Source organism: Carettochelys insculpta, chromosome 1 (genome assembly GCF_033958435.1).
Source record: "Carettochelys insculpta isolate YL-2023 chromosome 1, ASM3395843v1, whole genome shotgun sequence".
Lineage (NCBI taxonomy): Eukaryota > Metazoa > Chordata > Testudines > Carettochelyidae > Carettochelys > Carettochelys insculpta.
The window spans coordinates 307,750,157-307,777,339 of NC_134137.1; the positions used below are offsets into that span (position 1 = coordinate 307,750,157).

Consider the following 27,183-nt stretch of genomic DNA (forward strand, 5'->3'; position numbering starts at 1 on the left):
CTGGAGAGGCTGGAGCCCGCACGGGGGCGATAGCGAGAGCGGCGGAGGAGGCGCAGCACGGAGCGGACCGCCTCGCAGCCCAGGCCGCTCCTCGGCAGGCCAGACTGCTTCCGCTGGCAGGAGCGGGCGGAGCGCGTGGGGGGCTGCCTGGCCGGGCTCCGGGCGCGGCCATGGCGGTCTCGGCGTTCCAGCAGGGCATGGTCTCCGTCGTGCTGCTGCTGTGCCTCTTCGTGGCCGTGCCCAGGCTGTTCGGGGGAGGAGGGGCGGGCAGGGCCTTGCGAGGGGGCAAGGCTGATCCTGCTCGCTACGATCCCCACTTGCATCTCACAGGTACGGGCCCCCCGCCGAGCCCCTGCTCGCCGGGCGCTGCCACTTGCTCCCGGGACCCGTCGGCCTGGCCTGGCCTCCCCGCTGTCCCGGCGGGTAACAGGCTGGCTCCCTTTCGCTCCTTCCTCCCCCGCCCTTAACCCCTACTTGAAGGAAAGATGAAGGGAGGAAGGGTAATAGGTTGGGAGTTTTGTTATCCTACTCCCCTTAGCGCGGGGCAAGCGTGTGGGTGCAGTTTGTGACCCCTGCCGTCCTCTCTCCTGTCCACCGTTAGGAGGGTGGGTGGAAGGGGGTGAAGTCACAGCCTGTTGGGCCTTGTCTACAGGTAGATCTTTACTTGCCAGGCATTGGATGCTTCTGTGAAGACAGGGCTAAACTGATCTCTGGCCTCAGCCCTTGACCCTGATTTTCCACATCATGGAGTAAGGAACCTCCTCAGTAGCCTGAGGAGCCCCATCCACCCAGGGCGCAAAGTCGATCCTGATACCTGGGTTCTATTTATATGATCTGTTTTGTTCCCTAATGTAGACCAGGCCTGCAAAACAATATTATATCAACCTGCCTCGTGTTGGCATGCAGCCACCACATTTATTAGGGAACAACAAGAAGTCCTATGACACCTTATAGACTAAGCGGGTCTTTGCCCACGAAAGCTTATGCTCCAAAATACCTGTTAGTCTATAAGGTGCCACAGGACTTCTTCTTGTTCTCAAAGATACAGACTAATACTGCTACCTCTTTGATACTTGTCACAGTTACGAGACCACTCGTGGGCATGGAAGTTTAACTGCTTATGTTGATGATGCGTGTCCCCTTCTGTCAATTTTATTGGCATTGTGGGTGCCTCCTGAAAGCACCCTGTAGTTGATGTAAGAAACTGATGCTGTGTTGACCTAATTACATTGTCCCAGATTCTAGGTTGCTTGGGGTGGTGCTATTACTAAACTGGTGCAGAGACGTACTTACATCAGCCCCAGACAATTTGAGTGAAGTCACTTCCACAGCTCGGTGAATGCAAGGTGGCTTGTGTCAACCCAATTGTATAGGGCAGACCAGGCCTTAGCCTTTCCCGCCTTCTCTGTAAACATTTATTGTGACTGTATTTGAAATTGCTGTGTGATCTCATGTTCTCTACAGAGCTACACAGCAAAAGCTAGCTTGAAAAGAGTCTTATGACAGTCAGCTTAGGAGGCATCAAACTCTCTAACTTCTGACACTCACCCAGTGTTCTGGTACATAAAATAAACATAATTGTAGCCTTGCATGGATATATATTTCTAGCCACAGATGTATCTATTCATAGATAGAAATTGGTATCCGCTGAACAACAAGGCTTTCCTGGGAACCATAGTGACAAAAACATCAGAACATGTGGCTGCTGCTCCCTGGAGCCAGTGCTGCTTGTCAGCAGCTCCTCCCATTCAGCTGTACTGTCTTCACATTTGTCTCCTAGCTGGGCTGTACAGGCCAAAGACAGGAGATGAAGCTGTGTGGAAGGGCTGAGGGCAGAACAGTTGCATAGGAAATGCTGCTGGAGGAGGGTATAAAATGGGCAACTTATGAGCCTCTGTGCATTGTGTAAATCTTAACGTGCAGTTCAAAATGCCACTTCATTTAGGTGTAACCTATCGAATGATGCATTTTATGCACGTTTGTTTTTGAGGCAGGGATATCTTATTTTTACATTTGCTAGGCTCCATATGTAACGAATTTGAGGCTTCCAAATGTCAGCATAATACATCATTAAAATCCTGACCATATGCATCATATATGGTAGTTTTTAACTAGATTTTTCTGAAGACTGCTAAAGTGAGGTGTTTGCATCAGAAAGTAATGGGGAAAGCAAAAACATTCAATAAACTACGCTTATTAATGGTTTAATTCTTGAAGCTATAGTCTTACATGGAACTGTTATCTTTTGCAATCTTTCATCTAATTTGGGGAGGGGAAAGTAAGCCCTAAGACATTACTGTAGTGAATATAAAGCCATTGCCAAGTTAAACCAGTTCCCTGCTTAAAATGTAGGGTGCACTGTGGAGGAAGAGGTAGAGGGCTGGTTTGGGTTATCTACAGTGTTGATGTATGAGTTTGATGAAAACCCTCTTATGATAACTGTGTGCTCCAAAAGGAGACTGATAACATACACAAATCACAGCTGCTTTTTTGGGGTATTCCTCAACAACAAATGATAAAGCTGTATTCTAGTAAACATCAACAGTTGGCAGGCTCATACCCATTGCACCTCCCTTATCTGGCATGCTCACAATCCAACAGGTCCCAAACAAGATAATTTGCCAGATGAGAGGAAGTCTAGGGCTTCTGCAGGCAGACAGCTCTGTGATCTGGGGCTGCTGCAGCCTCCCACACCTCCCCAGCCCAGGCTGTCATGGGGCTCTAGGCAGCCCATGCCTCCCTGACTGCCGGGGGCAGGCAGGAGCTCCTGGTTCCCAGACCCCTCTGTCTCAGGGTAGGTGTGGGCTCTGGCTCCCAGCGCTGCAGGGGCTTCTGCACCACCCACTATTCTCTCACCTGGCAACATTCATGATTCTGATAGAGAGTATCAAGAAAGACATGGACAGGAGAGTACTGGATTTCAGAGGAACAATCTATATAAATGTAATTCTGGGTCATTATCGGGGCTCTTTTGCAAACTTGGCTTAATCTAATTCTGGACTCCCTCCCAACGCCCCTCTGCTCTCTAATTTTCTCACCATGATTTTTTTTCCTGATTTGTCAACCTTCATTACTATTTTTTGGTTCTCTATGCCTTAAATATTGAGTCTGTTCTGGTCTGGCTATGGTCTGAAGAAGCGGGTCTGTCCCATGAAAGCTCACCTAATAAATTATTTTGTTAGTCTTCAAGTGCTACTTGACTGCTTCTTTGTTTTGATAGTATATAGACTAGCACAGCTTTCTCTCTGTTACATATCCAAACAGAAGTTACAGTAAGTTATGTAACTATTCTTCAAGGGCAGGGTCTTTAGTTTCTGTTTTCCAGAAGCTGAGAATGGGTGATCTGGTATGGCTCTCTTGATGATTACCTGTTCTGTTCATTCCTTCTACAGCAACTGCAATTGGTCAGAAGACAGGATACTGAGCCAGGTGCACTTCTGGTCTGACCCAGTAGGGTCACTCTTATATTCTTAAGACAAATAATTGTCCACACTTATTTCACTTTCAGTGACTAACATGAGCTTGACCTCCTATGTTAAGACCTCAACTACTACTGTGGCCCCTTTTCATCTCGAGAGACGGTGATTAGCAGCTGCAGTGAGGATCTGTGGGCAGTGTTTGAATCTGCAGCTTCTCTCTTGGCTTATCTGTCCAGTATTGGATTTGCACAGTTGATTGCATAAACCACGTCAGTCTGTTTCCGAATTCTGAACTCAGAGAGTTTTTCTTCTAAGACAAAGTTCTTTTGCACATATACTATTGAAGGATGATGTGCCCTGTCATAGCAATCGTCACCAGGTTTTTGATCTGATGATGTAGATTCCCAGGTGTTTGGCTTAATGTTGAACTTTTTCATGGTGTTTTTGCGTGTACCCTTGAATCTTAGGTTTGGTCTTCCTCTTGTTCTCTACCCACTTGACAGTTCACCAAAGGGGATTTCTTTGGGAAGATGTTCGTCACCCACTCTTCTCACATAACCAAGACATCATAGTCTTCTGCTGTTGAAATATGCTATGAGGCTGGGTATGGCAGATCTTGACAGAACATCTGCATTTGAAACTTTATCTTGCCAGTTAATATTCATAATTCTATGGAGGCAGCAAAGATGGAAGCTGTTCAGTTTTTTCTCCTGGTTCGAGTATGTGGTCCATGCCTCAGAACCATATAGCAGGATACTCAGTACACATGCCTGGTAGATTAGTATCTTTGTTTTCACTGTCAGCTGAGGATTGTTCCATGCTCGTTTCGTAAGTCTGCCAAAAATCATAGCCGCCTTCCCGATTCTAATGTACAGTTCTTTGTCCATGGATAGGTTTGTGGTGACAGTAGATCCAAGGTAACAGAATTGTTGAACCACATCTAGTGGGCTGTTATCTAGAGTGACATTGGGTCACTGAGGTATACCTTGAGTGAATACAAGTTTTCTTCACGCTCATGTCAAGGGGAAACAACTTGCAGGCTTTGGATAGAGAATCCATCAGTGACTATAGCGTGTCTTCATTATGAGCAACAAGAGCTGTACCATCTGCAAAGAGGCGTTCCCTAACGAGGACTTTCTTTACCTTAGTTTTGGCCTTGAGTCTTGCCAGGTTGTAGAGAAACAATTTATAATCTATTAAAGAACATTTAAATTAAAATCACATATTTGTTGAAAAAGTTTAGAGTCAAACTGCTGAACTGTTGAAACCAGAGTTTGCTCAAGTGCTAAAATACTTTTTGATGCAGTAGTCTCCTCAGGTGCATAGAGAACACTCTTCATTTCAGTTTATTCATGTGTTTAATTTCAGTGACTAATTCAGTCAATATGGAGAAGCAGATTGGCAGCTGAAATAGCAGGAAAGCTTCCCCCGCCTTCCAATTTATGAATAAAATTGGGATGTGTTCTGGTAGTTTTAATGTTTGGAAGGACCTAAATGACCAGAAATAATTGGAACAAGAGCTAATACTTTCTTTATTGAATAGATTAGTTTTACATAGTAACACAGAGGTAGCCATGTCAGTCTTTTCAAAAACAAAACAAAGTCCTGTGTCACCTTGTAGACTAACAGATATTTTGGAGTATATGCTTTCATGGGCAAAGGCTGGCTTTGTCAGATACATGAGTAAGGGTTCCAGAGGAGAGTCTTAACTATATAACAAAACAAACCAGAGGTCATGTAGCACTTTAAAGACTAACAAAATAATATATAACTTATTTCCCACAAAAGCTCATCACCTAATAAATAATTTTGTTAGTCTTTAAGATGCTACATGACTGCTGGTTTATTTTGTTAGTTTTACGTATAAAATATGTTTAGATCATCTTTGTTGCATATCCAGCCAATTTATGATGGTTTTATTTAATGAAAAAAGACCACCATTTTAAAGTTATCCTTAATTTTAATTTCTCATATATGTGCAGCTGGACAAAAACATCACAAGTGACGAACGATTTAGTAAATAAGATGCCATCAACCATTTTAAACACAATAAAAATGTAGAAATAGGACTCTAAATTAGTGTGTGTGTGTGTGTATGTATATATATATATATATATATATATATATATATATAAAATTACATAGCTATGGCGTTTTCTCACTGTTAGCAAAAAGTATCACCAAACTTGGAGTAAAGGTTATATTGAATTATAAATCAATGATATTCAGCTTTTTCTGTAGAAGGACTGCAACGTACAAATGCAAAATGAGAGTAAAGGTTGCTAAAGTTTCATGTGACATTTTATTGATCATATTGATATGTTGGAGGCAGATTTTCATGCTTCAATACTATTCTTTCTTTTTTTCTATTCAAATATACGATTTTTGAAACTTCAGATTCCTTGCTAATTCAATTGTCAATAGTTAATCTTAATTAGAAATATAGAAAGTCTTTTTAGAAATTGAGTCATGTTTGGAAAATATTTACTGCATGTGTGTAATAGCATACATTTTTCCCACTAAGTTTTTAAATTTACTGAGGTATGGCACTCCGGACACCTGCTTAAGAGCATTCATAATAACTGAACATACAGCTAAAACCTGTATTTTACATATGCTAATATGCTTATTTTAGTCAATCACTCTTTCTTAGGGAAACATTAAATTTCTGTTTCTGAAGGTAGATAATACTGAAATCAAGGCTGTTTTTATGGCAAATTAGTGAAAGTTTGATGCTAATAATAAAAGGCAGTTCCAGTAGGTTTGAGTTCAATGTCAGATTGTTCTTTGCATTTTGATTTTAATGGCAGTGTATTACTGGTTATAGCTAACTTAAGTGCAATTTGCAATTACTTTTCCAAGCTATTTCCCTTAGTAAGAATGAAATTGTCCGGTAACTTGTATTATCTTTTAGTAGCTTTGAAGGAAAAGAGAATGTTTGCTTGAGAATTGTTTCTTCACTATATACTTTACTGCACATACTTAAAAGGTGGTCTGTTTTGGCATTGTATGTGCCTGATCTGTAATGGCTTTCAGCTAACATGATATTAAAGAAATTGTGAATCGATGAGGAAGAAAATCTCAGAACAGTCTCATTTGTAAACTAACTACTAGGCTAAACTTTTTCCTTTACAGAGATATGCCTATCTCATAGAACTGAAAGGGACCCTGAGAGGTCATCGAGTCCAGTCCGCTGCCCTCATAACAGGACCTATATCACCATCCCTGACACTTTTTTCTTTGCCCCCTACTCCTAAATGGCTCCCTCACAGTTTGAACTCGCAACCCTGGGGTTAAAAGGCCAATGCTCTAACCACTGAGCGATTGTTAAAATATTTCATTTTGCAGGTGGTGCTGAAAGAGTTCAGCAGTCACATCTGAATACAGGAAATTCTAAAAGTAAAACATACCAAAGCTTTCAGCAGATGAGGAATGCGATGGAAAAGGACAGGAAAAGTGAGAGAACAAGAGGAAATGGCAAAGACTTAGCTTTTACCCTCATGCCCTTGTATACTATCGGTGTGGGGGTCTTTGCAGCATACAAATTCTTGAAGGTAAATATTAACTATAACTGCATTAATCATAGAAATGAGAGATGATAAAGACCTAAAAGGTCATTTGGTCCTTCCCTATATCCATGCATATTGTTCTATAAAATGTGTTCATTTTGGCTTTTGGTGAGTGTGGTTTCATAGATGAAATACAAAGTAAAAACTGTGCTGTTTACTGCTCTCTGTCTTCCTTCCTCTTCAGAGTTAATAGAGATGGGGTAGAAGGAGAATCTGGGGGATGGGGGAGAAGGTGATTCTTCCCATCTAAAGAAGTGGTTAAATGGCCTGTAAAACATGCCAGAGGAGTGTGATTGGTAAAGTGTACTAACATGTTATGCTGTATACTCCTGGAGGAATTCTGCACAACTGCACGCACACAGAAATGTGCCCCCATGCAGAGTCTCTTTGCCTCCATGCTGAACAGTGGTGTCTGAGAGGAAGTAAAGAGAAGTTGAACCAGTGCTTGTTTACCTCTCCTTGGTGGCAGGAGCATATCTGTTTGGGCTCCTGAATCAATTAGGGGAGATGTAAGTCACTGCAAAAAGTGAGGGGAGGGGGTTGTCCTGGGTCTATCATGGTTGCATTTCTTGCCTGTCTATCATGGTTACGCAGGGATGTTAGTTCTGCCTGGGCAGGGGAGGAGGAGAATGGAAATGGATTTCCCCTTTTCTTGCTTGGAGCAACTACAGCTGGTCAGATCAACCCTAGGAAATCTCCCCCAACTGTAGGATACACTGCGTGGTGGTGGAGGAGGGTGTTTGAGTTCAGGGGATGAGGTGTTGTGAGTAGGGGTTCTGCATTGTAAGTGGTAGATGGGGTGTGTGTGTAAAGCTTGGTGGTGGGGTTGAGTGTGGGGGGGGGGAGGGGTCCAGATACATGGAAATTTGTCAGACGTAGGGAGCAGCTCCCTGTACAGTGACGCATCTCTTCCCACTTTCTGTCTCCACCATTCCTCTTCCATGAGGCAGGGGGGTTATGGTGTGGAGAGCTGATCTTGACAATGAGCACTCTGAGCTGCCACCTTGCCAAGCCTCACACCCAGTGTCAGGAGCCCTCCTCATCAGACTTTCCTGCACCGGTGACCCCTCTCAAATGTTAAAATGTCATTTTGGCAAAGAGCTTGGGAGAACTTCAGTGAGAGCTTTGCTGAATTTGACTTCGCTTTATGTGAGAAGTGGGTGAGATCAAGGGTGAATGAAAATATCACAGCTGAAATTTGTAATACACTTAGGATTTAAGCATATAACTTCTAAAATACTTATTAAACTATGTTGTTGGCTTAAGTGTAATTTGACTTTTTTTCTAGATGAAATCTCAAGAAGGAAGTTCTTCCAAGAACGAGAGAAGTGCTGAAGATAAGGCAAAAGAAACAGGCAAGGCATCAGTTTAGAACATTCATAATCACAAAATATGCAGTTTTCCTTTTAAAATAAAAAAAAAAACCTGTATACATGGGTATGTTGCAGAACAAAATCCAGTCCCTTAGTTTGTTAAAATCCTTTGAAGAACATTAGCAAGAGTCTTAATCTTAAAATTAGGTGTTTGGGCATGTGTTAGGTGTAGGACAATGTTCAGTAGTGGCATACAGGTTGAACCTCTCTCGTTTGGCACCCTGTGCACCTTACCAGTGACAAATGAGAGTATTTTCCAGACCATGGGAGGTCAATATTGGTTAGCAGCATTATCAACACTTCCATTGCTTACTGGGCTCTTAGAAGACATTTAGAGGTCAATTATAGCAAATAACAGCACAGAACGCTGAGGGCCAGGATTGGTAGCTGTAAATGAACTTTATGGGACCATGGGAAACTTGGTGACACTCATGATAAGTAGTTATCCGACGAACTAAAATCTTGCCAGATTATGGACAAGAGAATGCCAGACTAGAGAGGGTCAGCCTGTACTTGGAAATGTGTGCCTGGCAGGGACTTGGCAGTTTTCTAGCCCACCTACTTGTGGTAAGGCAGTCCCAACTATATCTATATCATTCCTTACTGGAGTTTTCCAGTCTGTTACTCAAAGCTGCCAGTGGGATTCCACAACTTCCCTTGGAAGCCTATTCCAGAGCTTGCCTTCCTTTTACTGATAGTGTTTGTCTCAGTGACCAACTTAAAACTCTGTTGCTGCACATGAAACCAATTATTTCTGCCTTGAGTATACATGAAGAACAATTCACCAGTGTTCTCTTTATACCAACTTTAATATATTTGAAGATTTAAGTCCCCTCCTCAGCTTTCTTTACTCAAGACTAACTATATCCTGTTTTACATCTTTTTTTATAGCTCAGGTTTTCTAATCTGTTTTTTGTTGCTTTCTTCAGGACTGTCTATCTTGTCCATATATGTCTTAAAATGTGGTGCCCAAAACCAGAAGCAATTCTTTAGCTGAGGCCTACCATTGCTAACTAGGATGGGACAGTTGCCTCCCTTTTTACATCAACATTTCTCAATACATCCAGAATGAAAATAGACTTTCTTGAAACTGATTCACATTACTGGCTTAATTCAATTTTATGATCCATGGCATCTCCCTCATCCTTTCCCTGTGATAGTACTGCCTGGCAAGTTATTTCCCAATTTGTGTTTATACACCAGATTTTTTTCCTTCCAAAGTACAGTATTTTAACTCATCTTTATTTAAACGTATTGGGTCGATTCCAGACCAATTCTTGAATTTTGTTTTGAATTTTAATCCTGTCCCTCAAAGTGCTTGCAAACCTTCCTAGCTTGATGTCAGATTCAGACATTACAAGCATATTTTTGACTTCACTCCAAACCATTAATGGAAATGTTAAATAGTAATGGATCCAATACTGATCCCTATGGGACCCCACTAGATACACCTTCCCAATTTGACAGTGAACTGTTAATTATTACTATCTGAAAACTGTTTTTCAACCAGCTGTGTATCCACCCTACGATTATTTCCTCAAGACTACATTTCCCTAGTTTGCTTATGAGACTATGATGTGGAACTGTGTCAAAAACTGTATTAACATCAAGATGTTAGATGTACTGTTTCCCACAAGCACTGGGCCAGTAACCCTATCAAAGAAGGGGCCTGTCATGATTTATCTTTGATGAATTCATGTGGGTTATTACATGAGACCCTGTTATCCTCTGGGCACTGTGACAGAATAAGGCTGTCATGGGGTGAGTACAAAAGGGAAAAGCAGGGCTGGCAAATAACCAGAGTGGGAGCAGCTGGGGAGGAAGCTGCCCTGGGTCAATTGGGGCCAGCTGGCCCCACTTAAGACTGCCTTTAAAAACCCCTTTGCCCAGTGGGGGAGGGAGGGTGATAGAGGAGAGTATAGGAGGTGAGAGGAGAGAAGCAAGGGTAGTTTTTGGGAACAGCAGAGGAGTGGAGGAGTACACAGCAGCAAAGGGCTAAGGCCTCTATCCAGGCAGCCCTCAGATTTGGCAGGAGGCCAGAATGGACTGATCATGCAGGAGGAGCTCATCCAGGAGGGGGAACACACTGCTGCTACTGCTGCTGCCACAACCTGGAGGCCAGGGGCAGGGGGGTGGGAATCCTCTGGGGAAGAGGCCCAGGGAGAAGAGCTGGGTGTCCATGGTGAGAGAAACCCTTCCCCCCAGCAGCAGCCACACAGGGTCCCTGGGCCAGAACCCGGAATGAGTGAGTGGGGCCTGTGTTCCCCGCAGACTACCATTCCCCCTCCAAATCTTGAGAAGGGCAATGGTGTCCTGGCCATGGGGCTAGTGGACTGAACAGAGGCCTGGAGCCCAGAAACAAGGTTAACCTTACCACAGCACTCACACATTGATTGTTTAATAACTTGTTAAAGTATTTTGCCAGGTATCACAGTTAGGCTGACTTGTGTCTAATCTCCTGAATCCTCCTTGTTCTCCCTTTTAAAGATATGTGCTATGTTTGCTGTTTCTGGGAGCTTACCCATCCTCCATGAGATATCTGAAGATAATTCCTAATGATTCTGAGGTTATGTTAACAGCTTTCAGGTACCTAAAAGGATGTTATAAGGAGGAGAAGGAAAAGTTATTCTCCTTAGTGTCTGATAATTGGACAGAAAGCAATGGACTTAAATGGCAACGTGGGAGGTTTAGGTTGGACATCAGGAAAAACCTTCTAATTGTCAAGGCACTTAAGTATTGGAATAGATAGCAGAATGGGGTTGTGGAATCCCTATCATTGGAGATGTTCAAGAGCAGGTTAGACAGACACCTGTTGGGGATGATGTCAAACTGAAGGTGGTGCTTGGTACTGCCATGAGTGCAGGGGAAGGGACTTGATGACCTCTTAAAGTCCCGTTGAGTTCTATTAGTCTGTCTATTTCCTCAAGTTCCCAAGGATGAAGTTGTTACCCTGCCATCTTGAATGCTTCTAATTTATCTAAATATTCTCTAACCTGTACTTTCCTTACTCTGGCTTTTTTGTTCATTTTTTTTATTGTATTTGTGTTAAGCATTTGGTCACAGTTAACCTTTTTATTGAGTACTGCAGCAAAGTGGCAGTTAAACCCCTTAGCCTGCTGGATGTCACTTGTTGCTAGTTTTCCTTCTCCCACTAACCAGTTTTCCAATACTGTCTCTTTCTCCTCATGTATTTCTAGAACCTCTGTGTATTGCCTTTTGTGTTTCTCGCAAGGTGTAATGTATTTTGTGCCTTAGGCGTTCTGATTTTTGTGTCTACGTGCTTGTGCTATTCTTTTGTGTTCTTCTTTTGCAATTTGTCCATGCTTTCACATTTTTTAGGATTCCTTTTTGATTTTTCAGTTTATTATGGAGCTGTTTGTGATCTTTTGGTTTCAGAATGCTAAGGGTATGACTTCTGGTGATTGCCAAATAGAACGAGCCAACCAATGAGAACACAATGTACATTTAGAATACCCTGCTGTAGCAGGAGGACATTCTTGGTGGATAAATGCAAAGTAATGCACACTGTAAAACATGATCCCAGTTGTACAAACAAAAATGGGATCTAAATTAGCTTTTACCATTTAAGAATGAGATCTTGGAATTATTGTGGGTAGTTTCTGAAAACATCTGTTCAATGAGTCACAGCAGTCCAAAAAACTAACAATGTTAGCAATCATTAGGAAAAGGATAGAAGATAATAAAACAATAAATGTCATAATGCCATTTTATAAATCCATGGTGTGCTCACATCTCAAATACTTTGTGTAGCTCTGGTCACTCCATCTCAAAAAAGATATATTAGAACTGGAAAAATATAGGTAGTGTCAGCAAAAATGATTGGGGCATGAAACAGCTTCCATATGAGGCAAGAGTAACAAGACTGGGACTTTTTAGATTGGAAAAGTAATGATGAAGGGGAAATATGATAGAGGTCTTAAAATCATGAGTGATATGGAGAAAGTGAATGAGGAAATGTTATTTATTCCTTCACATAATGCTAGAACCAGTGGTCACACAATGAAATTAATAGGAAGTGGGTTTAAAACAAGGAAAAAGAAATAATTCTTCACACAATGCACAGCCAACCTCTGCAACTCATTACCAGGAGATGTTGTTAAGGCCAAAGGTATATTGGGTTCAAAACTAAAGTAGATAAGTTCAAGGAAGATAGGTACATCAGTGGCATAAGCCAGATTAGTCTGGGATGCAGTACTTTGGATGGGATGTCTCTGTTCTCTGAGTGTGAGAAGCTGGAAGTGGATGACAGGCTTGAATCACTTGATAATTGCTTTGTTCTGTTCATTGCCTCTGAAGGCACCTGGCATTGGCCACTGTTGGAAGACAGAATGGTGGTCTAGATGGACCACTGATCTGATCCAGTATGGACATTCTTATGATTGGTACAGTGCTCTCCAATAAAGTAATTTGAGGGTGTGGATGAGAGTTGAAAGTTCAGGTGGGTTTCAGCGAGTTTTTTTGGGTCACGCTCTCTAGAGCAGAAGATCAATATGAACAAATGTGTCAGATTTTTAATGTAGATCAGACTGGGCATGTCCAACTTCAGTGTATTTAAAAATTGTAACATCTTTATAGAAAAGCCGTAGTAAAGAGTAATGGAATAATCCGCTACCACTGTTCTCCATGACATACTGTTTGTGCCTGTCTGAGCCTAGTCTAAATGCCAAGTAGTGTAGTTTCTGCAACAGGAGTCTGTAGTAGAGCTTAATAGTTACTTTTACGATGTCTTGCTTTTATCGTCATTGTTTGTCTTTTATCACTCTTAGTTACATTCATTTTTATTTACTACCCTAATCATCTCTTGTGCCTTTCCTAGAGTTTACACGCTTGAGATACTGTAGCTTATTAGTGTGTCTCCCCATCATGCATTCGGACAATATTTGTGTATGGTTCTTTTTTGTTTGTCCATTTTTTCATTTGGTTGATATCTGGAATTACTACTTTTGAACTCCAGTTCTTCCTTTTCTTGAAATGGTTGTGCCAAGAGCTGAGCATCTTTTATAGACAGTCACTCCAGAGTTTTACAGAGAAAGAGTCACTTTACTTCTTTTTGATAGTGTGTACGCCACAAGAAACATAATTGGCTTTTATTTTTTTGCTGCCATTTTGTGGTGCAAATACATATGTCTAATATTCTGTCTTCTCTTTTAGAGCATCAGCTTTTGGAACTGGAGCAGCATCTAGCACAGACAGAGAAAATTTTAACTTCTTTATTGACTCAGTTAGACCCACTGTCAAATTGGTAAGTAGTTCCAAGATAAGAAATACAGATTATACATTACATAAAGTTACACTAATTAAATTCTGACTGTATAGGGAGTTACAAACATCTCAAAATATTATATTATTTATGAGGGAAAAGATACCAAGAAACCTTGCTTGTAACATAGTATTTGTATAATGCCAGCTCTGCAGATTTAAACTGGTGTGCCAACAGACAGCTTCTTTGTTGACAGACACATTTAAGTGTCATTGTAACATGGGATGATAATATTGCATAATGGTATATTTATGTCTTGTCACATTCAAAACACCCAACATGTTCACGAATGGGCTTTGACTCTTTAGAAACAACACTCTATAATGCTCTTATCTAAAAAGTTCTAAATAAAATTCCGAGTTTCTTAAATGATTTTTAATCGATTGTCTTCAAATTGATAGGAAGCCTAACTGTAGAGAAACATATCTTAATTGAAACTTAATACAGATTCTGAGGAAGAAGAAAGAAGTATAGTGTTTTTGTTTAAGCAAAATGTCTTCTAAATACAGAATAAACCTAAATAGCATTTGAAATTCTTTGCTCATGACTGTTAATATGGAGTTTCTTCCACCTGCAGATCCAGGGTAATGACCAAAAGTAACTACCATTTGATAGCTACTGTGTCTGGCCTGTATGAAGTTATCTTATTTGGTTTAGGTGGTCATGAATTTATGTAGGGGATCATCATGATTTCTGATCTATTAGGGCTGTGTCTACATTAGCACCCCTCTTTCGAAAGGGGGCTGCTAATGAGACACTTTGGGATATGCTAATGAGGCATTGCCAGGGATATGCAGCATCTCATTAGCATAAAGGGGGCCGCAGCACTTCTAAAGTGCCACTTTCGATTGCATGTGGCTCATCTACACGGGGTCCTTTTTGAAAGGACCCTGCACACTTTGAAATTTTAGGAATAAGGGGATTTCAAAGTGTGTGGGGTCCTTTCAAAAAGGACCCCACGTAGATGAGCCATGCACAATCGAAAGTGACACTTTAGAAGTGCCGTGGCCCCATTATTCTAATGAGATGCTGCATATTCATGGAATGCCTCATTAGCATATCCCAAAGTATCTCATTAGCAGCCCCCTTTTGAAAGGGGGTTGCTAATGTAGACATAGCCTAGCAGTCTCATTAGAAAACTGCTTAGGAAATAGACTAATGTGAGCTACAAATACTCCTGGAAAAGTGCCTTTTTGGAAGTAGGGTTGGGATACACTAATTGAGGGTGTTGTACAGCAGCAACAAAGACTATCTGTGTGTGAACTCACTATTGTGTATTGATTGACACCTTTCCTGAGAACTACATTGTTAAAACAAATAAGTTATCTCAGTGCTATTCTTGAACTTAATAACTTTCAACACATTACTGAATTTATCAGGTACTGCACGGGTTTAAGCTTTTTATTAAATCAGAAAATTAAATGACAAACTTACAATTGGTTAATACTCTAAAGGCAATCCCTTCAGACAAAACACCTTGATGATACACTCTTTTATCCGAGCTGTATTATTCCCCTTCTGAGGTCTTATTTAGATATGGTTGTCTAAAATAGCTTTCATTGTTAATTTCTTCTTCCAGTGAGCACTTCTCCAGCTGGAACACTCATCATAAAAATTCAGTAATGAAATCAGCCAGTAGCTATATTTCAGTTTTGCTTTTTATTCCGTCTTCAGGGAAATGTTGGCAGCCTGGTTTTAGTCACTCATCCAACTGTGATAGTAATAATTCACTTTAAAATGTTCAGTCTATTCTTGAGTCAGAATAATATTTTTGGTGGAATTTTGACAAGTACTCATTTCCAGTTATAGTTAGGTGAACCTTCAGCTGCTCGTTTCTGCTTTTCTTCATTTCAGTGTCAGTGCTTTGGCTTCTGAACAGAAAGCTGAAATAATGACACAGCTCCAGTCTATTAAACAGCTGATGAAAGAGAGTGGATTGGATAAATCAGAAATTAAACTAAAAGGTACTTTATTCAATGTTATAGATCCTTTTTACAGTAAAATCAGTATTTGGCTTACTCAAGTTGAAAATAATTTAATGTTCAGTTCACACTTCTTGGATGTAATAGGGTTCTTACTACCAGACTAAATGTTATCAGACTGTATTTTAAAATATTATCTTTGCCACTAGTTGTAGTCTATACAGGTAGCAGTTCACTACTTACCTGAAATGTATCTGGTTACAAATTGAAACATTAGATCTTTAAAGGTTAGACCACAGCTCAGTCCTACCAGAACACAGTGTTGCAGTCGGGGCCAGAAGTCATCTGCTTTTATTAATGAGACTGGAATTGTCTAACTGTATCATGAGGTCTCAAATTCAGTAGGTCCTAATGCATTAGTCAGACTTTTTTGGAGAATTAAAAACTGAAACATCTAAGAATTCATTCTCCTTTTCAGAATTCAATCATTAATCTTAAATTTACATTTTCTTTCCTTTTTGGAATCTAAGATGTTAATCACACGTGTAAGGAGAAACTTGAAGATCTGATTCAGTCACTTGACACACATACTCAGGAAAAAACAGATGACAATGAGGACTATAGTATGGAAGATCTGCTTGAAGATAGTGATGGTTGTTACAGAAAGGAGGAGCCTAAACTATGTAATGATGAATTCACTCTTAGAGAGCTGATTGAGCCAAAGGTGATGATAAATAGAGAGATCCTGGAATCAGAAGAGACTGAATTAAGAAGACGCAATAGATATGAATCGAACATGCATATATACAATGTTCAAAAATAAATAATTGTTGCACATAACATTGTATGCACTTTTAAAATGTTCTGTCACTGCTGTATGCTTTACAAATAGGAGTGAAATCCTGTCCCATTGAAGACAATGGGAGTTCTGTAGTTGACTTGAATGGGTGGCAGGCTTTCACCCAGAATGTTTACACACACTTTCTATTTATTTTTCCTATAGAAGATATTTCTGTATTACTTGTATAATATCAGTGTATTTTATATATGGTGCTTCATTAAAGCATCAAGATTTCCTAATACACTGTTTTCATACCTAATTAAAACAAAGAGGAATGGATATAATTCATAGTGATTATTTAAAATATAGAAATCTTAGAGTAATTGTCTTTTTCTGGAATTGCACATAGAAACTGAGAAAAGCAACTATTCTGGGCATTGTTTTTAGACACTGAGGCTATGTCTACACTTGCCCTCTTCTTTGTAGGGGGCACAGTAATCAGGGTGATGCGAGATTACTAATGAAGTGCTGCGATACATATGCAGCACTTTTTTAGGTAAATTCTCCCCTGCAGCAACTTTCAAAGTGTCAAACTTCGAAGTGCTGGCACGCCATGTAGCTGCGGGTGTGTCGAAGTGCCCACACTACTTCAAAGTGAGTAGTAACAGAGAGAAAGCCGTGCTAGTCTATATACTATCAAAACAAAAAAAATGTTGAGGAGTAAAGATACCTTGAAGTAGTGCGAGCACTTCGAAGTGCCCACGGCTACACGGCATGCCGGCACTTCAGAGTTGCCACGGGGGAGAATTTGCCTAATGAATTGATGCATATGCATTGCAGCACTTCATTAGGAATCTCCCATCACCCTGATTAGTATGCCCCCTTCTGGAGGCAAGTGTAGACATAGCCTGTGAGGAATTCAAACCAATTCTGACTGTATTTCTTTGCTTTTACAATCTCTGCAGCTGTACTGTCATACTCTCTTGAAGGAAAATGGAAATTACTATTGTGGGAATGGCCTTTAAATAATATGTAAATAACTGTTTTCTACTAAGTGCAATTCACTTGCATAATCCAATCTAGAATTATAAGGTCATTCATTATTCATCCATTTTAAGGTATTTCATTCACAATAGTGTGGAAATTATGGACCTCACAATATTAAGCATCTGCTACAGTTTGGTTGCAAATTTATCTAACTTTTCACAGTCCACAGTTTTGAGAACCTCAAAATATGGGCAACACACCTTCTTCAATTAGTACATTAAATGACCTTGGAGGAATTTGGACAGGGCTTTAACCAGGGTGGGACAAATGGGTCGCCTCTCTGGGCACAAAGCCAGGAGAGTAGGGAAGGTGAGGGCATAAAATAATAGGACAGGGGAATGATGGGGGATTGAGCCCTGCAGTGGGCATGATACTTGCATCCTTACCTGTGTTCTGCTACTGTTGCTGGTGGCAATGTTAGCCTTCAAACCTCAGTGTCTAGAAACTGGCGGCTGCTGACCAAGCACCCTGTTCTGATGGTAGTACCACAACAACAGCAGTGCAGAAGTAAAGGTGGAAATACCATGCCTGCTGGAGGGCTCTACTCCCTACTTCTGCCCTGTTTTTTTTCAGTTGGTTTCCACTTGGTCTTTCCTGCATTTGTGCCCAGGGCAGCTGCCCCACTTTCCATGCTCTGATTATAGCCCTGTAGTTGTGCAAATTGTCTGATTGTCACAAGAGGGCATTGCTGCATGGGTGATAAGGCCAGCAGCACTCTCATGGACGAAGCTAACTCACCGCAGACAAAATATGCCTTTAACAAACTTTATTGTAAGCAGTTAAGAAGCAGTGTTTAAATTGAATAGTTAGCAATCAAAAAGAAGGTTAAAAGTAATGTGTAGCTTGAACAGTTAAGGGTCTAATTAATCCAGTTTTAATAACACTCTCATAAGCACATTCATGCATACCACTCACCCTCTGGAGTTGACCACACCTCAGGGAAGGTTGGCTAGTTGGTTGAGGCGAGAGTCCAATATACGCAGCACCCCAATATGCCGAATCAATGGACTCTGGCCCGTGTGGCCAGTTGGTTTGATGCATATATATTCCCTTGGCAGGGGACAGTTTGGGTGGGGTGATGTCCATTGGTTGCACACACCACCAGGGGTGTGTATTCATGACCAGTCTTGAAATACCCTATTTATACCACCCAATTCTGCTTGCCCAGCCATGAGTGAGAAGCAAGAGAATGTCCTTGGGTAGGTTCCTTTTTGTTAACGCCCTTTATCTGGGAACTTCACCTCCTTTTGTGCAATTCTGCCTTCTCAGCACACGCACAATTCTCTTCTCAAAGTCCATAATTCACTGGGGCACTGTCTCACACCTTTAGTATGGCCTCTCTTTGGCTCACTTATGGTTAATTTGCTCATGTCAACCACTCACACTACCCATGATTCAGGACATGATTATCCAGGGGGGGAAAAAAAAAAAAGCAAATACCCCCACCAGGGATAACAATAATTGAATGCTCTTTGTTCTGGCAGTATTTTTCTTAAATAACTCAACTGTGGCTTTTTCCAAATTACAGATATTAATAAAGTCCATTATTACTTTTTCCTCTGATTTTTCTGATTTCTTCTTAATTTAAAATAGCCAAAACAAGTTCAGTTGTTGTTAGTAGAAGTTCTAGAACTTGTCTACACAATAAGGCTTAAACTCATGTACAAAGTAGATATGGGATCACATTTCATCTCATAGTGGAGTATATAGCTATCATAAGTGGGGAATGCAGCAGCTGCTTAACAGTGCCAGAAGAGGTCGGCCTGTCACCAGAGCTATCCAGGGAGCAGAAGGATGTGCTGTCTGTCAGAAACTAAAGTTATGGGATATGAACCCAACTCCGAAGAGAATCCAAATAGGTCCTTCATGAGTGAACAAATTATATTGCTAGATTCTCACTGTAATGCATAAAAGGAGACTGAATCAGGCTGCGAAAGATGATTCAAGAAGTTGAGGTGCAAGTGATCTTCAGTGGGAGTCTACTTTTCCCTAGAGAAGGAAAATAAAAGTGAGACAAGGTTATGCTCAACACATGACTCAGGTACTGGTTTTGGGATGTTTGACCACTGTGAGGTACTCATGGACAGAGGACTATTCTAGGATGCTCTTCCCCTGAGCAGAGAGGGAAATACACCTCCTCTGGGTTGGAAGTTGGCAGTGGCCCAACTAATTAAAAGACTTCAAAATAGGAACTCAGGGAGATGGGTAGTGCTCACGTAGCGTTCATGCCTGATTCTAATGTTGACTAGGAGGAATATCAAGGAATAAAGTAATGGGTAAAGGAATAGCAGTGAGCAGGAGAATTAACATTCAGAAAGATAGCGCTAATAGCAGTAAAGCTAACAAGTAGCTAATACTGGCAGTAGAATGGCTCTGTTTAATTGGTTGAAGAATCTGGGCAAACCCAAGCAGAAACAACTAACACATTTGTTTTCCATTGTAAAGAGCCTGGGTAACAAAATGGAGGAACTAGAATTGCTAGTGCAGTAAGTGAAACCAGGTGTTAGAGAGAGAACAGAAACATGGTAGAACAGTAGTCATGTTGGAAATACAAGGGTATGTGCTATACAAGAAAGACAGAAATAAACGTAAATGTGTTTAGGGTAGAATTTTAATGATGTTGTAGACTAACGACATTTAGAAGCGATGGAATGGATAGGATAGTTTGGGTCAAAATCACTTTGGGAAAGAAAAATCTACCAAAGTTCCTCAGGGCTAGTGCTTGGGTTATATATTGCATGCCCCCAGGATCCAATTTGGCTATGGATAGAGACTATTGTCTGATTATGGGATACTTTAACTTCCCTGATGCAGATTAGAGGACAAGTACTACTAAATAATAGCAGGGTTCAGATTTTCCTCGGTGTGATATCTGAGAGCTTTCTTCACCAAATAGTCAGAATACCAACAAGAGGTAATGCTATTTTAGATTTGGTGTTGGTAAGCAGTGAGGACAGGACCTCATAGAAAAGCTGGTTGTAGAGGTCAGTGTTGATTCAAGTGATCAGTTTAAACAAAATTAAGGTTAAACAAAATAGACCTACATCTAGAGTCCTTGAGTTCAAAATGGCAAAATTTAAAAAATTAATGGAATTAGAGAAGTGGGCTGGACTGAAGAGCTCAAGGCTATGAAAGTGTGACGGATTGGAATTACTTTGCCACAGTTGCAGAAACTGACTCAAGCCATCATCAAGCGAGGAGATAAAAATGAAGGGTTGCAGGCCAAGCTGAATGAATAAGCATCTCAAAGGGGTTATTAAGAGAAAGCAGAAAGCCTACAAGGAATAGAAGACTGTGTTGGACCCTCAAGGAAAGATGTTTTCTGGAGGTCAGATAGTGGAGGGGAAAAAATGAGAGCTGCCAAAAATGAAGTAGATTTGGACCTTCAAGAAATTAAAACCAGTAGGTTCTACAGCCCATATAAGTAAAAAGAAACTAAGGAAAGAATTGGGACTCCTAAACACGGAGGATAGGGTGGAGCTTAAAGGTAATCTAAGTATGGCACAACACAACAAGTGATAAAGCGGGACTTAGCAATAGTGTGGCAAGGTGGTAGTAGGAATGAGGCTATGGAAGTAGAAATTACATCTGAGTTGGAAGTCAAATTCAAAGGAGATGTCATTTTTTAACTTATTTTTAGGCAAAGAAACTGCAGTTGGTTACATCTACTTGGATTTTGGTAAGGCATTTGTGACAGTTGCACATGGAAAATCATTAATTATGAAAGATGGGAATTATTATAAGAATTGAAAATTGGTGATCAAGTGGTTAAAGGGGAGCCTACTAGAACAAAATAGAAAAATGCAAAATTACCTTCTTAATGGCAAGTGCTTGTTATTTGAATGTTTTCTAATCTATATAAACCTCCAGAACATAAAAACTCGTGTAAAGAACTTCATTTGATTACATGCAATTTGAGGATCGTAAACACGGCAAGTAGCAAATGAACTTGACTAAATAATTTTGGTGACACATAGCAAACTCTTTGGTAAGTACAGGGAAACAAACATGCAAAAGTAAAATATACAGTCTAATAAAGAACAGCTTTTAAAGCAACAAATACCGTGGAAGACTGAAGTGCTCTAATTCTGTCCTACTTTATTTTGTCTGAAAATGTTATGAGCAGGTTTGACAGTGCCAGAAAAATATAAAATTAATATCATAATTACCGTGCTATTTTAGGGATAATGTAGTTCATATGTCAAGGTTATTGGAAGTAAGCTTTTCTGAAAGTTTATAACTCATCACTTGCTATATGAAGTTTCTGTCAAGGTCTGACTTTATAATCATATTTTTTATAAAAAAAAAAAAAAAAAAAAAAAGCAAGATGCTCCCTGAAAGCCAGTATGGCTTCCATTCTGGGTATGAGGCCAGGCAAATTCAGAAAAATGCAGACAAAAATATATGTAGGGTTTGTCAATCTTACTAATGCCTGTGATTTTGAACTTTAAGATTGGCTGTGGACAGTCCTCTCCAAGTTTGGTTGCCCTGATAAGTTTGTGAACATTTTTAATTCTTTTCTAGCAGAATGGAGGTTCATGTCCTTGACCAAGGCTTCTTCTCTAGTCTCTCTATTGTCACTGGTAGAGTAAAACAAGACTGAATTCTTGCTCCATTACTTAGCATCATATATTCACTGGTTCTAAAAGATATATTTAGAGGTATGCTTTGGTATTTATATTCAGTTCTGTGTGGATGATGACACAGTGAATCTATGTTCTGTTAGAATACAGAAGTTATAAAAAAATTATTCATGAAGTACATTCCACTGATGATTATATTATATTGACATATATTCAGGGACATTCACCTTGATATTGCTCATGGACTATTTTACATGTGCACCAAAATGTTTTGGCTTAATTAGCCATCTAAAGAAGACAGAAGTTATGGTGAATCCTCAGTCAGGAAGTATTGTAACTACTCAAGTTTTGTCCATTGACAATGCATCACTGAGGGTCATGATAAATTGTGCTAGGCAGTGTCATTTCATTAGATGCATGGATTGGTCACAGCATTACGAAGCACATTGATGCAGTCAGTGATGCCTTTGGAAAACATTATCATCTATGGGACAAACATGCTGTCAGACTGCAAACAAACTGATTTTTACTATGGTGTCATCAGCATCATGATCCTCTACAGCTGCAATACATGGACTACCCACAACATTCAGACCAGTTCCATTGTGGTTTCTGTGGTGGATAATGGGAATTAAATATTTGACTTCAAACATCAAGATCCTCAAGTACTGCAACATCCCAGACACTGAAGCTTCCATAGTGAAAGAACAGCTCCGATGGTATGGTCATTTGGTCTGTATGTCTGACAATAGAATACCAAAGACCGTCTTCTACAGAGAATTGCAGACTGGAACTCATTTTTGGTTTAGACCAAATAAACATTACAAAGCCTTAAAGCTTAACTTCAGTCTTCCAAAACTGATGTCAACATCTACATGTCTAAGACCATGACAACATCCCATGGTGACAGCTCTGCCATCTCTGACTGAAAGACTTTCAGTGCTCGCAGACTGCTACAATCAAAGAGATTTGTGCAAGGTGTAAAGCTAAAAGCAATGCATATTTATCTGCAATTATTTGTTTTTACCTGTGGCACTTGTGGATTTGGCTGCAGGTCTGAAATTGGTCTTTGGTCTCATCTCAGGAGCCACAGTAGGTGCCTGACTAAATCATCTATTGAAATCAATGGGAGACTTCATCATCATCATTAATTGTATACTGACTGTATTGTTATTCACACTTATATTAACTTAGAAGATGGTTTAAGTGAAATCAACTACGTTAATCACCTGCAAGTGTTGTTATTTTGAGAATCTGAAAAACACAAATGTCCATATTAAATATATAAAGAGGCATTAAACATGCAGGAGCTAAACAACAGAAATCATTTTAGGTACAGTTCTGTTTATTTTGTCTTGTCAAGTATATTTCCAGCTTACATTAGTCCTTTTTCTTCTAAAAGAGTGTTGCAAAACATTTTCAATTAAAATATATAAAAACATTTTTTTTCAAAAGTGATTTTTTGTAACACTAAAATCTCAGCAAATTAAGATAAATTCAGCTGCAGTCTCAAAAATGTCTCTAGTTGGGAAATGGTGCTCTGCTGAAGGACCTTGGAAATGCATCAGACCAACACTTTTAGCCTTATTAAGAGACTGGATTACTTCCTGGACTCTATTAGGGCACTTTTTAAAACAATGGAATCCTTTCTGAAGCTCAAGATGTTGATTCTGTGTACTATTAAAGACATTCTCTAGTCTCTGTTTTTCTAATTTTTATTCTAAATAAGCAAAAGTCACTCTATCTTGAGATGCATCTGATGAAGTGGGTCTTTGCCCATGAAAGCTTATGCTCCAATAAATCTGTTAGTCTATAAGGTGCCTGTTAGCCGGTGGCCGGGTAATGTGCGGTGAGGTACCAACTATGCCCTTGTTATCATCCAAGTTTAAAACTACAAGAGCAGAGAGCTGTCGCTGCAAGCAGCCAAGACAGGCTGATGGATTCCCCTGGGTCCTAAGCAACCCAGTTTTTTACTGTTAGAGCAGGCAGCTCCTAGCACTCTCACCCACGGCCAGGCTGTAGTAACCAAACGGTTAAAGTTCTTTTGTTGTGCCGGCTGTGTTGCAGTAACAAAAGGGTTTAAAAAATAGTTAGGCTTGGATCTTAACTAGTTACAAGTTTATTAAGCTACAGTTATAAGCGTACGGTTACAAAAGGCTATTGTTTACTTCTTATATGCTAGCAAAGTATAGGTGTTAACAAGTTACGTTACAATCCAATACAAAGATATCTGTTACCATCTAACACAATGATATCTTGATACTAGTTACAGAGCTCTAATTCTTTAGCTGTGCACAAAAAAAAGTCAGAGACCTAGCATGGGTGTATCTTACCCTCTCTGCGTCTCTCGATACCAGCGTAGCCAAGCCGGATCGGTCACTCAATTCCGCGGAAAGACGAATACAAGGTTGGGCGTCCCCAGCTGTGGACCTCGGGAGGCAATCACCTGACCCGACCAGCAGGTAGTTGGTGGAATGCACTCAAAGTTAGAGTTCTGCTGGACCCATCTTTTATACCCCTTTTGGGTTATGTATTCTCTCTCTTATCTATGGTGCCAGATCATACTGGTCTGTCTTTGTGACGCCAGTTTGTTACAAGGGCATTTCTACTTAGTTTGCACTTGTAAGACAAGAGATAAGCAATTTAGGAGTACAGGACATTCTTTTGTGTTCCCAGGCTAGGGTGTTTAATTACAACAGTATCTCCAGGACTTTTCATTGGTTTTGCGGATACAGACTACCATGGCTACTCCTCTGATACTTGTCACCTTGAGATGAGGGCTACTGATGACAAAGCTCAGTTAACTAAGTAGCTAGCTGGTGGGAGCCCACACATACCTGTCACAACTTTGTTTTAAAGGTCAGAGCTGTCATTCAGAATTCTGAATAGTGAGGCTGGCCATGTGTGAATGAGGTAATTGCGTCTAAAAATAAATGTGTATTAAAAGGGTGGAAAGAAGTCAGAAAAGTTGTGCCAAAAAAGAAAAAAAAAGTGAGCAAGAGAGGAATACCAGAGCAGAACAAAGTTAACTGTTCAGGAACTGTACAGTAACAATGACCGGAGGAGAAATACTGAAGAATTTATAAAGCAATATCAATGGATGTAAAAAAGAAGCCTGCTATTCTTTGAATAATAGCAAAGAGTAAGTATAGTTCGGGATAGTATATGAATAATGTGCTTGTGCACATAAAATGTATAAAATTCTGCTTTTTCTTACAACAATGTATGTAAACTTTTAAGCAATTTAAGAACTACTGCTAGTGATTTGTTACAAACTAAACACTTGTAACAAATCACTTTGCTTAAAATCATTTGAACTCTGTGCTATTGTAGCTTGAATGCTCTTTAATTTGCAGTAAAGGATTGCTTCTCAGGGATTTTTGTTTGTTTAGGATTTTAGGATTCTTCATTTTGGGGATTACTAGTTGCATTAATAAAAAATACCTTGTTTTGGAAAGAATGCCGCCTCTGTCAATTACTTTACCAGAAAATTATATCCGTGTCCTTTAATGTTTCTTTAACAACTCTAGAATTTTTTACCTCAGGAAGAACAGACTAATGGGATGATAGGCACATTATTATAACAGTATCCCCAAACCATTTTGGGGACTAACAAAAGGCTTATTGATATAGAGGATGTGTGATATGATTTTTTGTAGGGAAGGGGAAGGCAAACATACTCAACACTATTAAAAGAAAATAAATCCTTTAAATAAAGGTAGTCAACTCCATAAATGTAAGATTTAAAACTTCCATATGATGGGCCCGTTCTTCAGCTTTTATCAATGGAGTTATAAAAAGTTCATCAGCTGAGGATCTAGCCCTACTGATCTTCAGAAAAATTTTGATAATAGGAACATTTCTGCTGACAGCAAGAAAAACAAAAAACAAAACCATGTATTTGCAATAAGACTATTCTCAGATGCATTATCATCTCACAGAACAATATTTCCTTCTGCTTTCATGGTCTGAGATGGTAGTAGTCATGAAAGCAGCCAAGAACATCTACAGTTATGTAATATGATTTTACAAAGTGATCTTCTACCCTTCCAGAATAGTGTGAAAAGAGGCACATTGGCTTAAATGTTACTCTTTATTTTTAATTCTTCTTAGCAGAAACAGATTATAAACCATTTCAAATTATTAGTACTGTTTATACTTTCCCTTTAGTAATTGATCTAAAAGATTTCCAAAATCCATAGTAAGAGAAAGTTATATTTGCTTTAAGAATTGTAATTTTATAAACTAGAAAGTCTCTGAGACTGGCTTCCATTTCAGTAGATATTCCAGATTAAATGTCATGTGAGGGTTACAGTGTTTTGCCACATAGCTACCTTGGTTTAAAACTGCAATATTATTGCCTTTTAATTTCAAATCTTACTTATTTAGGGCACATCAACACAGGCCATCTTCACAGCAAACTGAAATATTTTTAAAGCAGCGATCTGTGTAACAGTGCCTTATTAAATTGAAGTCTCTGATTCCCAGGGTATGTCTTCACAAAGTTATTTTTAAATGAGCTATTATTCTGAAATAACTTTGCTAGCGTCTATACAACACAACTGCTATTTTGAAATAATTTTGAAATAGCACTTGGCTTATTTCAAAATAGGTAAACCTCATTACACGAGGAATAGCGCCTATTGTGAAATAGAGGCTGTGTATACAGGGAATAGAGCCTGTTTCAAAATAAACCATAATGGCCATGTCTACACTAGCCAAAAACTTTGAAATGGCCATGCAAATGGCCATTTCGAAGTTTACTATTGAAGTGCTGAAATACATATTCAACGCCTCATTAGCTTGCAGGCAGCACTTCGAAATTGACACGGCTCACCACCGCGTGGCTCGTCCAGACAGGGCTCCTTTTTAAAAGGACCCCAGCTACTTCAAAGTCCCCTTATTCCTACCTGCTCATAGGAATAAGGGGACTTCGAAGTAGCCGGGGTCCTTTAAAAAAGGAGCCCCGTCTGGATGAGCCGCGCAGCAGCAAGCCGCACCAATTTCAAAGTGCCACGGCCGGCCACATGCTAATGAGGTGCTGAATATGTATGTCAGCACTTCATTAGGAAACTTCGAAATGGCCATTTGCATGGCCATTTGCATGGCCCTTTCGAAGTTTTTGGCTAGTGTAGACGTAGCCAATATGTCCAATGGCTCTGTTTTTAAATAGGCTCTATTGTGTGTAGATGCTGTATTTCAAAATAG

The 27,183-nt window shown here is 40.0% G+C and overlaps 1 protein-coding gene and 1 long non-coding RNA gene across 2 annotated transcripts; one reads left to right on the top strand and one right to left on the bottom strand.

The window, feature by feature from the left end:
* Positions 1-97: 97 nt before the first annotated feature.
* Positions 98-18,945, top strand: CCDC107 (coiled-coil domain containing 107). Its single transcript, XM_075012684.1, has 6 exons — positions 98-330; positions 6,768-6,973; positions 8,277-8,343; positions 13,534-13,624; positions 15,497-15,606; positions 16,095-18,945. The coding sequence occupies exons 1-6, from the start codon at positions 171-173 to the stop codon at positions 16,385-16,387; spliced, it is 927 nt and encodes a 308-aa protein (XP_074868785.1). The 5' UTR covers positions 98-170; the 3' UTR covers positions 16,388-18,945.
* LOC142022636 (uncharacterized) lies at positions 13,402-25,402 on the bottom strand. Its single transcript, XR_012648011.1, has 3 exons — positions 24,309-25,402; positions 23,003-23,088; positions 13,402-15,560 (listed from the first exon to the last, which is right to left on the bottom strand). It is a non-coding gene; the product is annotated as an uncharacterized LOC142022636 (long non-coding RNA).
* Between the last annotated feature and the right edge of the window lie 1,781 nt (positions 25,403-27,183).

What these genes read in the sequence shown, in the direction of transcription:
- CCDC107 (XM_075012684.1), top strand. Translation starts at nt 171, where the DNA reads ATGGCGGTCTCGGCGTTCCAGCAGGGCATGGTCTCCGTCGTGCTGCTG. An exon ending in TCCCCACTTGCATCTCACAG is followed by an intron (nt 331 to 6,767) that starts GTACGGGCCCCC and finishes TTCATTTTGCAG; the next exon opens with GTGGTGCTGAAAGAGTTCAG. An exon ending in ATCAGAAATTAAACTAAAAG is followed by an intron (nt 15,607 to 16,094) that starts GTACTTTATTCA and finishes TTGGAATCTAAG; the next exon opens with ATGTTAATCACACGTGTAAG.